At 39.2% G+C, this 14,661-nt stretch overlaps 1 protein-coding gene across 1 annotated transcript in view; it reads left to right on the forward strand.

Annotated features, from left to right (window-relative positions):
- LOC150107444 (uncharacterized) overlaps positions 1-14,661 on the forward strand; it is a 526,289-nt gene that overhangs the window by 436,190 nt on the left and 75,438 nt on the right. The window contains exon 13 of the mRNA XM_090392100.1: positions 5,486-5,572. Coding sequence (XP_090248226.1) covers positions 5,486-5,572 — 87 coding nt within the window. The remainder of the gene's footprint in view (positions 1-5,485; positions 5,573-14,661) is intronic.

A 14,661-nucleotide genomic window follows, 5' to 3' on the forward strand; every position in this document is an offset into this window, starting at 1 on the left:
AATCATAACCTTATAAAGGATAATAACCTTCGTGTCTTAACTTGTCAATTTGTTATTCAGTAGCCGAGTAATCCTTTGAACTATGTTGCCAAGTTTTGCAATATATTTTCTGAACTTCAAACCTCTATCTATCATCACTCCCAAGATCCCTGGTCTTGTGAATTTCCTGTAATCCATTACCATCAGTGATACAAAGGATGTTATCATTTCATCCCAAAGTGCATTTTGCAATATTAAATTGACAACCATTGCAGGATCTAAATCACTTTTATCCACTATTGCCTTTCCCAGTTTTGCATTGCAGCAAAAACAACTGTATGCCCCCCCCCCTCCTGTCCCCCTTTTAAATCTTCCACTATATCATTAACCCTTTGATTACCAAGAAGTAAAAGCATTATATATACTATATTTTTGTTATTTTAATCTTAAATTTATACAGTTAAGGATAATGTTTACAGAGTTTTTTAGTATAAATATTTTTGCATAATTAATTTTTGCATGTGGTTCCACATCGAAACCACTGGGAAACCAGGTGTGAAACCAACTTCAAAAAGATGGTTACTCATCGAAACCACTAGTAAAAAAAGGGTTAATATGCAAATTAACACGTTCGCTGCCACGCTACTTTGGCATAGTCTGTTCCCGTACGCTGAGCAATATCACTTCTTCAAGGTCAGTACGGTAATCTTGTTACTGGCGGTAAGCGTCATATGAGTAACTCATAAAGGATGTAACTGAGTCTATTAGAGAGCAAAAGGAAAGGGTGAAAGAAATGATTGTTGTGGCAGGTACGAATGATTTGAAAGGAGATAAAATGGAAATGATAGAAGACCTGAATGAATTGTTTGAGGTAGCAAAAGAAAAGAGTGAGAGAGTTAGAATGATTAGTCTTTTGCCACGGTATGACAGTGAATGTTTAAAAGGAGGGCCATAATTGCGAATGACTTTATGCGTGGGTTATGTATGACGAATGGTGTGGAATTTGTGGACGTGTGGAGTGAGTTTGATGGGCGAAAGGATCTGTATAAGATGGATGGCTTGCATTTGAATGGTTACGTTGTAAGAAGACTTGAGAAAGTGTTGCTGAATGTAGTGGATGTGCCAATTCAGGGAAACTAGATTTGTTAAGGGCGGGGAGTAGATATACAGTCCTTATGGAGGCAGTTGAATGTAAGAATGAATATAATATGCCAGAGCAAATAAGGACAACAAATCTGAGTGGGATAGTTAATATAAGGCATCAAGGTAGGGTTGGGGCTAGTGGGGGTCTTAAATTCATGTACACTAATACTAGGAGTATTAGGAACAAGAAGGAAGAGTTTTTGGCCATGGTTGGCACTTCCAGACCACAGGTTATTGGTATTAGTGAGACATGGCTGACTGTAGATGATATAGCTAGTGGGATTGAATGTGATGGGTATAGTGTGTTCAGGAATGACAGAGAGAATAAAATGGGGGGAGGAGTATTGTTGATGATAGCTGATGAGCTACAGCCAAGGAGAATAGAAGTTGAATTGCAGGATAGAGAAAAGAGCACATTTGAGGCCATTTGGTGTGAGATTGTGACTAGCAGAACTAAATATAGATTTGGGTGCTGCTATAGACCAGGTGATGGAAAAGATGGTGGTGACAGTATGCACAAGCAAATAGAAGAAATGAGTGGAAGGAGGGTGATTATTATGGGGGATTTCAACTATGGTCGCATTGATTGGAGTGAGGAGAGGACACACGGGAGGAAGGAATTGGATTTTATGCGGTTATTAAGGGATAACTATCTGCGACAGCATGTAATGGAAAATACTAGGGGGTCAGAGAGTGCTTGACTTGGTAATTACATCTGAGGATTTGGCTGTAACAAATATGACCATATTGCCACCAATTGGTGAGAGTGATCATAGGGTCTTGACTTGGGAGGTGGCTAAAGGTGTAGAATTTTCAATTAAGACAGGGTACATGTGGAATTATCAGGCTGGAAAGTATGACAAGCTTAGGAGTTTGATTAGTTCAGTGCCATGGCATGTACAACTGCAAGGACTAGAAGTTGATAGTGCATGGGAGGTAGTAAAGAAGTGCTTGCATGAAGCAATGGCTGACTGTATACCTAGAGTCCGAATAATAAATCAAGTAGGGGTTAAATGAATGAATAACACCATTAAGCTTGAGCTGCAAAAAAAGAAACAACTATGGAGGGAATTTAAGGAGAAAGGTGACCGGCAGGCGCGTGAATGGTATAAAACGCAGGCCAGAAGGGTGATGAGTGTGGTAAGAAAAGCAAAAAAGGATTACGAAAGAACATTGGCCATGCAGGCTAAAGAGAATCGTAAACAGTTTTTTAGATATGTAGCAAGTAAAAGGAAAAATGTACATGGCAGAATGATTTTAAAGAATGCCGATGGTAGGGAGGTAACTGAATCAGTTGAGGTAGTTGAGTTACTGAGTGAGCACTTTGCAAGAATATATCATCCAGGTGGTGACATTGCAGAAACAAATAAACCAGTAGATTATACGGGAATTGTGGTGAATGAAGTGGAGGTGAGTAGTCTATTGCATAACCTCAATGTCAATACATCTGTGGGATTGGATGGTATACCAGCTCGTGTTGTACGAGAAGCAGCTAAAGAATTGTCAGTACCCGTGACCATTTTGTTTAATTTGAGTCTCGGGTCTGGGTTAGTCCCGAGCGGGTGGAAAGAGGGGAAAATAGTTCCACTGCATAAAGGTGGTTCCAAGACTGCTGTTGTAAATTACCGACCAATTAGCATATCAGGAATCGTTGTCAAGGTCTTAGAGAAATTAGTCAAGAAAAGAATACAGGATTGCATAGATGAAAATGGGATATTGTATGGGGGACAACATGGTTTTGTGAAGAGTAGATCATGCCTCAGTAACTTGCTCACGTTTTATAACACAGTGACTGCTGAACTGGATAGGGGTAATGGGTTTACGGTGATACTACTGGACCTTGCCAAGGCCTTTCATAGGATACCACATGGAACCCTAATCAGTAAACTAGAGCAGATGGGGATAGATATAGGGTTGGTGAGATGGATAGGAGGGTGGTTGAAGGAGAGATACCAGAGTGTGGTTTATTCAGGAGTGGAGTCTAAAAGACGTCTTGTGACTAGTGGAGTGCCGCAGGGCTCTCTTCTTGGACGACTGCTTTTCAATTTGTTCATAAATGATATTGGAAAGGATTTGAGAAGAAGTGTTCACTTGTTTGCTGATGATGCAAAGTTGGGTAGAGCAATTGTGAGTGCACAGGTATGTCAAAATTTTACAGGATGATTTGGATAGTTTGGAGCACTGGGCTAGGAAAAATGGATGTCAATTTAATGTGGCAAAGTGTAAGGTTATGCACTTTGGGGTGAAAAGAATAGCAGCAGTATATCGCATTGGTGGAACCGTACTCCAGGAGATTGATGAGGCCAGGGATTTGGGAGTGTTGGTGGATAGGGAGTTGAAGTTTAGGGGGCGCATTGCAAAAGTGACTAAAACAGCTCACCAAATCACTGGGCTTCTGAAAAATACTTTAACATGCAGAGACAAACAAGTTGTTGTTCCTCTGTATCTAGCCTTGATAAGACCCCATCTGGACTTCTGTGCCCAGTTATAGGCACCAGGGTTTCTTCGTGATGGGGAGGAAGTGGAGAGGGTCCAAAAACGAGTGACCAAGATGATAGCAGGTCTGTGGAATGAACCTTATGAGAATAGGTTGAGGATTTGTGGGTTGCAGAAATTGGACGATAGGCGAAGGAGGGGTGATATGATTGACACATTCAAATTACTGAAGGGTTTTTATAAGATTGATCTAGAAGATATTTTTGAAAATATGACTGGTGGTGGGAGGACTAGAGGCCATGCATGGAAGCTGGGCAAGAGCGTGGTTGACGAGGGTGTTAGAACTAGGTTTTTACTTGGAGAGTGGTGAATGAGTGGAATAAATTTCCGGAGTCTGTTGTGGGTGCTACGACCGTGAATGAGTTCAAGGCAAGGTATGATAGATACTGTGTGAATGTTGAATAGTTGTTCTTGACATGATGTTAGGGCCTCCCTCGATGAGTCTGTCGACTCCTTGGAGTTTCCCGGAACAATAATAATAATAGTTGGCTTGTGCTGAGCATATATCATCTGTGAGTATACACAGTTTTGCTGCTAGCTCCACAAGCCAAGCATTTTCACTTCTTCAAGGTCAGTATGGTAATCTCGTTGCCTGCAGTAAGCATCATACGAGTATACTCATAGCTGGCTTGTGTAGCTCATATACGAACTATGAGTATACTCGTAGTTGGCAGCGAACTTGTTAAAGAGTACTGGCCTAAGTACAATACCCAGGATTACTCCACTAGTTACCCTTATTTGCCTTGATTTCACTCCACATACCACCCTTTGTCTGTCACCTCCCCCACATCCATGTCACCAACCTCATATCCATTTCCATTTGCTTCAGTGATGGCTTAGGGGCAGAACAACTTTGCAAAAGGTAGATCCTACCTCAGTAATTTATTCACATTTCATAACAAAGTGACATCATAATTGGATAAAGGAAATTAAACAGCCCAGTAATTAATGGTCATATGGCAATTAATCCTATCTGCATAGTGTATTATTGCTGTCAAATGTGTGTATTCTCCTGGCTGGTTTGCCTGTCTTTGCAGGATAAAATAAAACCAAGTTTCCAGGTCGAATAATCCTGCTGCCTCCATATGAGACTAGCTAACTCATCTTTAGCTGAAAAGCCCTGATAAAGGTTCTTTGTAACCCAGATGGGATTCAAACCCATCTAGGATACAAAGTCTTTCCAACAAAAGAGTATCATTAAAACCAACTGAGCTCATGCTATAGTTTTACAACCTTTTGTGGTGGGAGATAGATGAAACAAATAAATAAAAACGTGAGATTTAAACCTGCAGCTTGTTGATTTTTGAGCAGGTGTATTATCCACTTGGTCAACCAGACTTGCCAAGCGTTGGAATTCTCCAAAAATTTAGGAAATATATGTATACACAGTTGGACTGAAATTCCGTCATTTTAACAAATTACTTTGTCCTCAACAACAACGCAAGGCACTCATAACTCTTCCCTGACTTCTCCTGTTTTGTTTTGCTGTGTTCTAATCATGCACACAGTGAAACAACAAAGTCCACTTTTAGCCATTCATCTCCCTTGCTTTTCTAAATGGGAAAAAAACAGTCCTCTAAAATACTTCTTCTTCAACCCAAAGGTATAAATTAGAAACTGCAGATACCATGCCAAAGGTAAGTTATCTGTCTTCCTCTTTAATGTATTTTGTTTGGCAGACCATGTTTTACAAAATCTGTTATCCTAAATGAACTCGCAATAAATAATAAGCCAAAAAGTATTGCTATGTCTGTTAATGGAATTTATTCAACATTTTTTGCACATTTAACTTGACCTTATTAAAATGTAAAAACTATTTTTTTAAAAAAAGCAGTTCACTTTAGTTATTTATACAAATATTTTGTAGCTTCTTAATGATGATGAGGATAGAAATTTTCGCAAATCACAAGATCTTTTAATTCAGCAGCTTTTAAAGGATGAATCATCTGGAAAGGTAAATTAACTTTGTTTATTTTGCTTAGCTGAATGTACTTCCATGAATAATGTTTATAATTTTAACATTAAGAACTATTTATTTAATTGGGAATTATACCATATCCCTGTGCATTAACTGCAAAAACTAGTTTCCATCTGAGGAAATTCTGTGTAAATATGAAAGTAATCTTCTTTCTTCTTTCTAGCATTTTTTGTCCTGCGTAATGCAGGGTCCACTATTTTTCCTTATTGCAACTTTTCAGGAGAATCCAACCAGCTTGTTGCAGAGTCTGGCATTTGGGGGAATACATATCCTTATGTGAGAAGGTGGAAGGCAATCGCAAACAACCATGCCCCAGGCGGGACTTGAACCCACAGCCTCTTGGCTGGAGAGTGAATGTGATGGAATGAATAAGAATGAAAGTGATATTACTTATTATAATGAGTGTGTCAGAAAGACCTGATTGATCTGAAATTATTATATTTCGCATGTACTTTTAAGAAGTAGTAATAAATCAAATGTTATATGGCATTTAGACGTATCAAGTTTCCTGTCAAAGTAGTGATTGTCTCCTGGGTGTAATATAAGCACGCATTCTTTGACATAACCAAGGCAAAGTCTAGCGGTACCATAGCAGGAAACTTCAGAGGCCAAGGAACTAATCTTTTCAAACTGGAAATAGCCATTTTACTTAAATTACAGATGTAACACCAGTTTGCAGTTAAAAATGAGTTACTACTTTGTCAGGATTATGTTCACCTTCTATCCTGGGTTGCTTTACTATATTAATGGATGTCCACATATTTTAATTAATTAGGGCCAAAATGTCAGTAAGAGAATTTCATGATTAGAAAACAGTATGACCCAGGTTTCCACCTCCCTCTCTCTATTTATTATTATTATTATATACGTTGTCTACCAATAATTGTCGTCCAGACACCCTATTATTTGAAGTTATGGAACATTTCAGGTTTGTTAATGACATAAAAACCGGTGTAGTAATAGTAGGAAGCAATATTTCACCGTAACAGTTGAATACAGGTGATATGGCAACACGACGTGAACTCGGCGACTTCAAGCAAGGTGTCAGCGTGGGCTGTCACATTGGTGGCATGTCCATACGTGCCATTGCTCTTCAACTGCTGCATCCAAAATCACCGGTTGGTGATGTGATCAACAAATGAAGATGGTCTGGCATCACTAGGGAAAACACCCAGGGTAGTTGCCAAAAATAACTGATGGTGGGGGGGGGTTAAAAAGGGTGACATGCAAAAACTGGCTACAATCAGCACAGATCATCTGCCAGTAACACCATGGTGAGCACTAATACTGTACAAAAATAATTCCATTTACTGGGCTTCCATGGAGGAACGGTGGCATTCAAGCCAAACATCACAACAATGAACAAAGCTGCTCATCTGGTCTGGTTCAAAGAGCGTATGAACTGGACAATTGGCTAGTGGAAAACATTACTCTGGAGTGATGAATCAGGGTTCACCTGTTTCCAGTCTGATGGCAAGGTGTGGAGGCAGCCTGCTGAATGCTTGTTACCACAGAGTGTTGTACCCACAGTAGAGGTTGGTGGTGGAGGAGTAATGATGTAGGGTGCATTCAGCTGGTTTGGAGTGAGATCACTGGTCTCACTCCAAACAGGATAATAAGGTGCTGTCCACACTGTAGAGTTTTTATGGAATGGACCTGTGTTACTATCAAGACAACAATGTCCCATGCCACAAAGCTGCAGCAGTTATGGAATGTATGAAGAGATGTTAAACAACTGCCCTGGCCTGCACAGAGTCCTGACCTCAACCCCCATCAAATGCCTGTAGGAAGAATTGGAGTGGTGATTGAGGTTTAGAGCAGAATGTCCTCGATCTGTTGCTGAACTCAGTACTGCTTTGATGGAGGAATAGGGACAAATTCTACCTGATGTCTTCTGCACTAAGGTGGAAAGCTTCCCTCAAAGGGTGCAGGAGGTGATCAAAGCCAGAGGTGGACATACTTAATATTAGGGTTCGCCTGCTGGTATCAATTGTAAATTGCTCAAGTTTCTGGACAGTTATTAGTAGATGGTGTAATCTTTAGTATTGACAAGAAAAAATAAAGCTGCGAATAAAGTTTTTAAAGAACATTGCGAAGCCCTTTTACATCGGCCAAATCTGAATTGAAATGATTGTCTCTCTCTCCCAAAAGTTTGGGAGCTTCTTATCTTATGTAACCATCAAAGAAATAGTTTTAAGAATTATTTAATAATATTTTATTAATATTAATTTTTAGCTTGCGGCAACAGTTTTTAATTGGCAATCCACTGACTGTTATGTTCTTTGTATTCCATTCCTTTGAATTGTTTGTTGTCTACGCTGATGATTACTGTTGATTTCAGAACGAAATCTTTGCACCTTTATTTCATTAAAGTTAATTACTGTAGTTATCGTGTAATTTATTATTTATAGTAGATAGTGTATATGTTACTATTACATTCAGGCTTTTTTGAAGATACACAGCCTGTCAAAATTGGGAAAGGAGTATGCCAACCACATCACCAAAGCTTTTTAATGCAACGCTACAGAATATTTTTCTAGCAATGAATTGGGAAGGGAAAGGAATCAAAATTAATGGAGACTGGCAAACCCATCTATGTTTTGCTAATGACATTTTTGCCAATATTTCACCTGAATTATAAAACATGATTTTGGAATTAGTACATAGAGGTAAAGAAGTGGGACTGAAGATGAACTTGGAGAAGACTAAAGTAATGTACAACAACAACTTCACAGATAAATCAGATATATATGTTGAGGATGTAATGCTGTAAAATGTGAATAACTACATCTGCACTGGTCGAAAGATTACAAATGATGGTAGAATGAAGAGAGAAATGTCTTTAGGAGCATCTTGCCAATTCTTACTTATGGATTAGAGATGTGGGCGCTTACCAAGAGAGACATCCAAAGGCTGGAGACCATATAATGGAAATTACAAGAAGGGACAAGAAATGAAATACATGGATAAGGGGAATGACAAGAGTTGAAGACATCATTATCCATATGAAAACAAACCCTAAAATGGAAATTTTAGGATTTTCGTTTACACTATCCAGACCACCATCACTGGGATCCATCTATGTTTGCTGTGTGGTGTGACTCATGGACATATGGAAAGAAGGGATCCTGGTAGTTTTGCACCATTTTGGCCCCCTGCTATGGCAATATGGATGGTCCCAGATGGCCCAATCAGGATCATTCAGTTAGCTTGCTTTCCTTCTAGGTCAACAGTGTTGCAGTAAGTTTCTTAACCCATGGTCTGGGGTTGGGACCCAAGGCAGGTTGTGATGCTGGTATAACGTCTAGGGTAGCCCTGGCATTCTGCTCCCTGGTGCAATCAGTGGGCATCCATGTGTGGCAATGTGGTGGGTGGGTAACTCTAGAGCCGAACAACAATAATAATAATTAAAAAATAAAAAATAAAATAAAAAACCTTGAGCATATATTCTTCATCCTCAACAGTTTTCAGAGGCCCTAACAAGGTACCATCCAAGTACTGATAGTTTTCAGATTCTTGACATAAGTCAGTTGTCATTACTGCTCTAACCAGCTGTCTTTGTAAGATATTAGAGAAAATTGTTAATGCCAGACTTCTCTGGTATTTAGAAAGTAATGATCTCTCCTATAAACAATGTGGCTTTTGTGGACCATTTGGTCTATTTAGATACTTATATAAGAGATGCATTCCTAAAACAAGAACATCTGGTTTCAGTGTCCTTTGATATGGAAAAAGCTTATGACACAGCCTGGAGTTATGGCATATTGAAAGACCTCTATAAGTTAGGTCTCAGAGGACACATCCTGTATTTATTAAAAGCTTTCTGTTTAGTCGAGTCTTCCAAGTCAGAGTGTTTAGTATGCTATCATGGTCATATCAAGAAAAGCATGTTCCCCGAGGCTCTATCATAAGTGTGATGCTTTTTTGCTAAAAGTTAAATGAATCGCTGAACAGCTTCCTCCCACTGTAGGCAATGCTCTATATGTTGACTTCACAGTTTACTGTTACTCTCATAACACGAGAGCAATTGAAAGAAAACTTCAGCAAGCAATTAACTTGTCTCTCTGTCGGCTCTTAGTAGTTGGTTCAGGTTTTCAGCAGAAAAAATTGTCTGTGTACACTTTTGCTGAAAACGTATCCTAGACTCATAATCTGAGTTAAGAATGGGGCAGAGTATTATTCGAGTAGCATCAGACACCAAGTTCTTGGTGTCTGATGCTACTGGAATAATACTGGAAAAGAGTACATTGAATCTCTTGGTACTCGATCTTCTAAAGGATTTGGATCGATGTTCATTACTTTGTCTTTATCATGTGCTTAGTGTTCAAAGCTGGATTATGGGTCTCGAGTGTATGGTTCTACAAGGCAGAATAGCCTGCAATGGTTGGTCCCATCTATCATCAAGGTATACGGATAGCTACTAGTGCCTTTCCCATAATCGCCTACTGAAAGCCTTTATGTTTAAGTAAATGAACCGGCTCTATCATTCAGATGGAAACAGTTCTCTCTTACCTATGCCCTAAAATAGTTTATTCCAAAGTGTCCTATGTATACTAATTTCTTTTCTCTACATTGGGAGGCTCAATATCACATACATAAGTTTTTCCATATATCTGTCTGGTCTGCATGTTGAAGAGATTATGGAAGCTGTTGGCATGAATATTGATACTATTACCTGCACCAAACATAACAGCATTTCTCCATGGTAGGTTTGCACTCCTTTCTGCAACTTGTTACTTTGTCAACCACAGAAGTCTCATACTACATCATCTCTCTACCTGCAATTATTTAATGCACACAGAACGGCCCTGTCTGATTTCTTGCTCATCTGTACTGATGTGTTTTCAAGATCTGAGACCTCTATCGACTGTGTGGCTGTGTTTTCTGACATTCCTATCTCCAGCCTGATCTCACTTGATTGCAGTAGTTATACAGCAGAGTTGCATGCCATTCAACTTGCACTTCTGCATATAAAAGAAAACCACTTCCAAAAATGTGTAATTTATACAGACTTATGGTATAATCCCCATCCAGTGCTTTTTGAAGTTTTAAAGCTGCTGTACCTTTAATTTTGATGTTCGGTTGTTCTGGATTCCCAACCACATTTCATTTAAGGAAATGAGCCTGAAAATGAAACTGCTAGATCAACTACTACTTTTTTTGAAATACTATAATCTGTATGTACCACATACAGATTACAGACAGCTTATAAGATCAAAGCTACTGCCCAGTCGTTGTCATCATGGCAGGAATCACTGACAAACAAATTGCATGAGATATTAAACTGAAATTAAGCATTAACAGTCTAGTCAATAGTCAATGTAGAAACAGAAGAGAGGAAGGGATAGGCCACAGTCATCTTATACATTCTTATTTTCTGAGGATTGATGACCCAGCTATAAGCTTAAAATGCAACATCGCATCTCACAATTTCATATTCTGGTAGATGCCTGCACTTCACATGAGAGAGGAATGAAATATTTACTCATCTGTTTGTGACATATACACTCAGGCAGATATCAGACCTGGACAAACTGCATGATCTTTTTTAATTTTACAAAGAATTAAATTATACAACACATTTGACATATAAATTCTATTTATATGTAGATCCTGCATTACTATCTCTTCTCTATCTGTTCACATTTATTAGTATAAAACTTTTCCTTGTCCTGCTTGATGGCTCTTTTGACATCTGTATGTAATATCTTATATTCTTCAGTCCCTGTGTCTTTTTGTTTTTCCACTCTCCTTCCTTCAATTAGATCCCATGTTGAATCTGATATATATGGTCGCTCTTGGCCTTATTGGGTCAAGATACTTCTTGGCTGTATCCTGTATTATAACCTTGACTCCTTTCCAAAGCATTTCCAGTCAGTTCTCCACACTAGTCTCCAAAAAATCATCCAAATGAGCTGATATTTCTTCTGTGAACCCCACTAAGAATTACTCTGACATCCAGTCTTGTGGAACATGCCTGACTTGGAAGGTTTCACTCTTAGTCTTACTTTGGTTCTTCTAGCTGATGGTCTGTATAACAGTCTGCTCGGACAAGTATGCACATCTAAGATGCTTGTCTTTCACCATTGGAGAGCCAGAATGTAATCAATCAAGATGTTCAAGTATAGGTCTGTTGTGGGTGTTTCTGGAAGCAGGTATTGGTAATAACTGATCTGTTAGCATGGGCAAATTCCAACAGTTTTCTACCATGGGCATTACGTTCACCGAGATACATGCCACACTCTGGCCTAACTCTCATACTCTTTCCCACTTTTGCATTAAAGTCCCCTAAGATGTAAAGTACATCTCTCCTTGGTAGGCAGTGCAAAACAATCTGTAAATTTTCATAGAATTCCTCCTCTCTTCATCAGGCCTGTCTGTGTGGGGTGCATCAACTATCACACGTAGAATGAGCCTTAAGTCTAATAATCCTGTTATTAACGGGATTATAACCAAGAAGGATTTTTGCCATAACTGTCTTCAGAATCACAGCTAGCCTATCATTCTCTCTTTTGAAGTGACCTTCTCCTTTCCATCTGGTCTCTGTAATTCCCATGATGTCAATTTTATACCTCTCCATCTGTTTACAGACAATATCAAGACTACCCATCTGTAGACCTGGTACATTCCATGTGCCTATGTAAAATTATCCTTTAAGATTAATCCTATACCTTCCATATTCCTTGTTCAGAATATCACCGACTTTTGTTCGAGACTGTAATATAAGCCCTGAATGTGGCTCTGATTATTCTGCTTGACAACCGATGCTGCATGAGATGTATTATAAGGCACAACCATATTAGCATTTTGGAGCAAAGTCACTGCAAGAAAATGAAAAATGATAGGGTTGCCAAGGCCCTTTCCACAGATCTAGGAAGTTTTGATCCCAAATTCATCCCATGTTGGCCAGGTGGGTTGGGACTTCTACCTGTTAGGTGAGGCAGACTCCCAATGCATAAAATGAAATGAAATAGCAAAGGAGGACAGATTCACCCTTAGCCCTCAAATACGCTAATAGCATTGGGAGGGAAGGGACAGGCTACAGTTAATATGGTATAACAGATGTATGTAACATGAAGTAAGGCATGGTCCAGTATCAGGTACATTTGCCAATCCCATACTCACTAAAGTTAAACCCCTGAGGGAAAATTTTACAAATAATGAATATTATTGCACAGGCACCGCTATAAAGTCCTAAGTAAAACATCTCGTTCTCACACCCTTGCCCAATTTCCAGGAATGATCTCTTGTACTGAGCCCGATAGCCAAGTGCTGAAATATTTCCATTGTATTAATTCCATAAAATCCTTTAAGTAACTTCAGTGTTTCTGTCATATCCACCCTTTTTCACTTATCAACTTTTGCAACCCACAAACCCTCAGTCTGTCCTCATAGGGAGCATTCCACAGACCACTCACTATCTTGGTCACTCAGCTCTGGATTCTCTCCACTGCTTCCTTCTCCCCAAGAAATCCAGGTGACTAGACCTGAGCACAGTAATCCAGATGTGTTTGTATCAAAATTTTATAAAGAGGAATGATAATTCTCCCTTATCTCTGTTTGTTTGTTTATTCTTCAGTAACCAAGTAATCATGTGAGCTACCCCTAGGTACTCTAGCAATATATCCTCTAACCCTCACCTTTCTATCTACTGCTGTCCAAAATCCCTGGCTTCATCAACTTCCTGGAATACATTCCCTCAGTGTGGTACACAGCTTGTAATCTTTGTATACCAAAATGCATCCCATTGCACTTTCTACATTAAATTGACATCCATTATGTTTTGCCTATGCTGTCAGTGTACCCAACTTTGCATAATCAGAAAACAAACTAAATATCTCCCTTCAAATTATTTCCTGTATTGTTTATGTATGTACAAATTAAGTAGCAGTAGTCCACACACACAGAGCGATGTGATGCACCACTAGCTAGCCACCTGATTTATCCTGGATTCTGCTCCTCCATATGCTACTTTTTGATATCTGCCCATCAACCACCCTTGTATCCATAACACCAGATTCACGTTATTATTATTATGGGCCACTCCATAGAGTTCTTAAACTCATTGAGTGACCCATAATAATAAGGCTCCCTATCCTTCCTAGTGAGAGAGGCACTGAACATCATGCCAAGCACTATCCAACATTTGCACAGTATCTATCATACTTTGCTTTGAACTCATTCACAGTCATGGTACCCACATGACTGTGAATGACTCAGGCAACATATTCCACCATTCATTCTCCACTTTCCAAGAAAAAAAAAAATCTATCCCTCTTGATGCACCTGCTAACTACACTCTTGCTCAGTTTCTAAGAATGGTCCTTAGTTCTCTCGCCACCAGTCCTGTTCTGAAAATTTTCCTTTGTATTAATCTTGTAAAACCCTTCAGTAATTTGTGTGGCTCAATCATGTCACCCCTCTTCCACCTGTCAACCAATTTCTGTAATCCACAAATTTTCAATCTATCCTCATAAGATTCATTCCATAGACCTGATACTATCTTGGTCACTTACCTCTAGACCCTCTCCCCAAGAAACCCATGTGACTTGATCTGCATGCAGTAGTCAAGATGGGATCTTATCAAGGCTTTATAAAGAGTTCTAATAAGCTTGTACCATCATTTGTATTAACTATTGCCCTACCCAATTTTGCATCATTGACAAACAACCGAATAGTTCCTCTCAGATCCTTTCCTATATCGTTAATGAACATTAAATAGTAGCAGTCCAAGAACAGAGCTCCCGTGGCATGCCACTAGTCACAGGCATTCTACTGGACTCTGCTCTTGAATAAACTACTCACTGATATCTCTCCCTCAACAACCACCCTCTTATCCACTTCACCAACTTTATATCAATCCCCATGTGCTGCTGCAATTTATTGATTAGAATTCCACCCGATATCCTGTCAGAAGCTTCTGCGAAGTCCAGTAGTGTCATTATAAACCCATTACCTTTATCCAACTCAGCTGTCACTGTGAGCATGACCTACCCTTCATAAAACCATGTTGTCCCCCCCATATAATATCCCATGTCCATCTATCCATCTCTGTATTTTGCTTT

Source organism: Typopeltis vanoorti, chromosome 4 (assembly GCF_054136105.1).
Source record: "Typopeltis vanoorti isolate ZY-2024b chromosome 4, IOZ_Tvanoo_1.0, whole genome shotgun sequence".
NCBI lineage: Eukaryota > Metazoa > Arthropoda > Arachnida > Uropygi > Thelyphonidae > Typopeltis > Typopeltis vanoorti.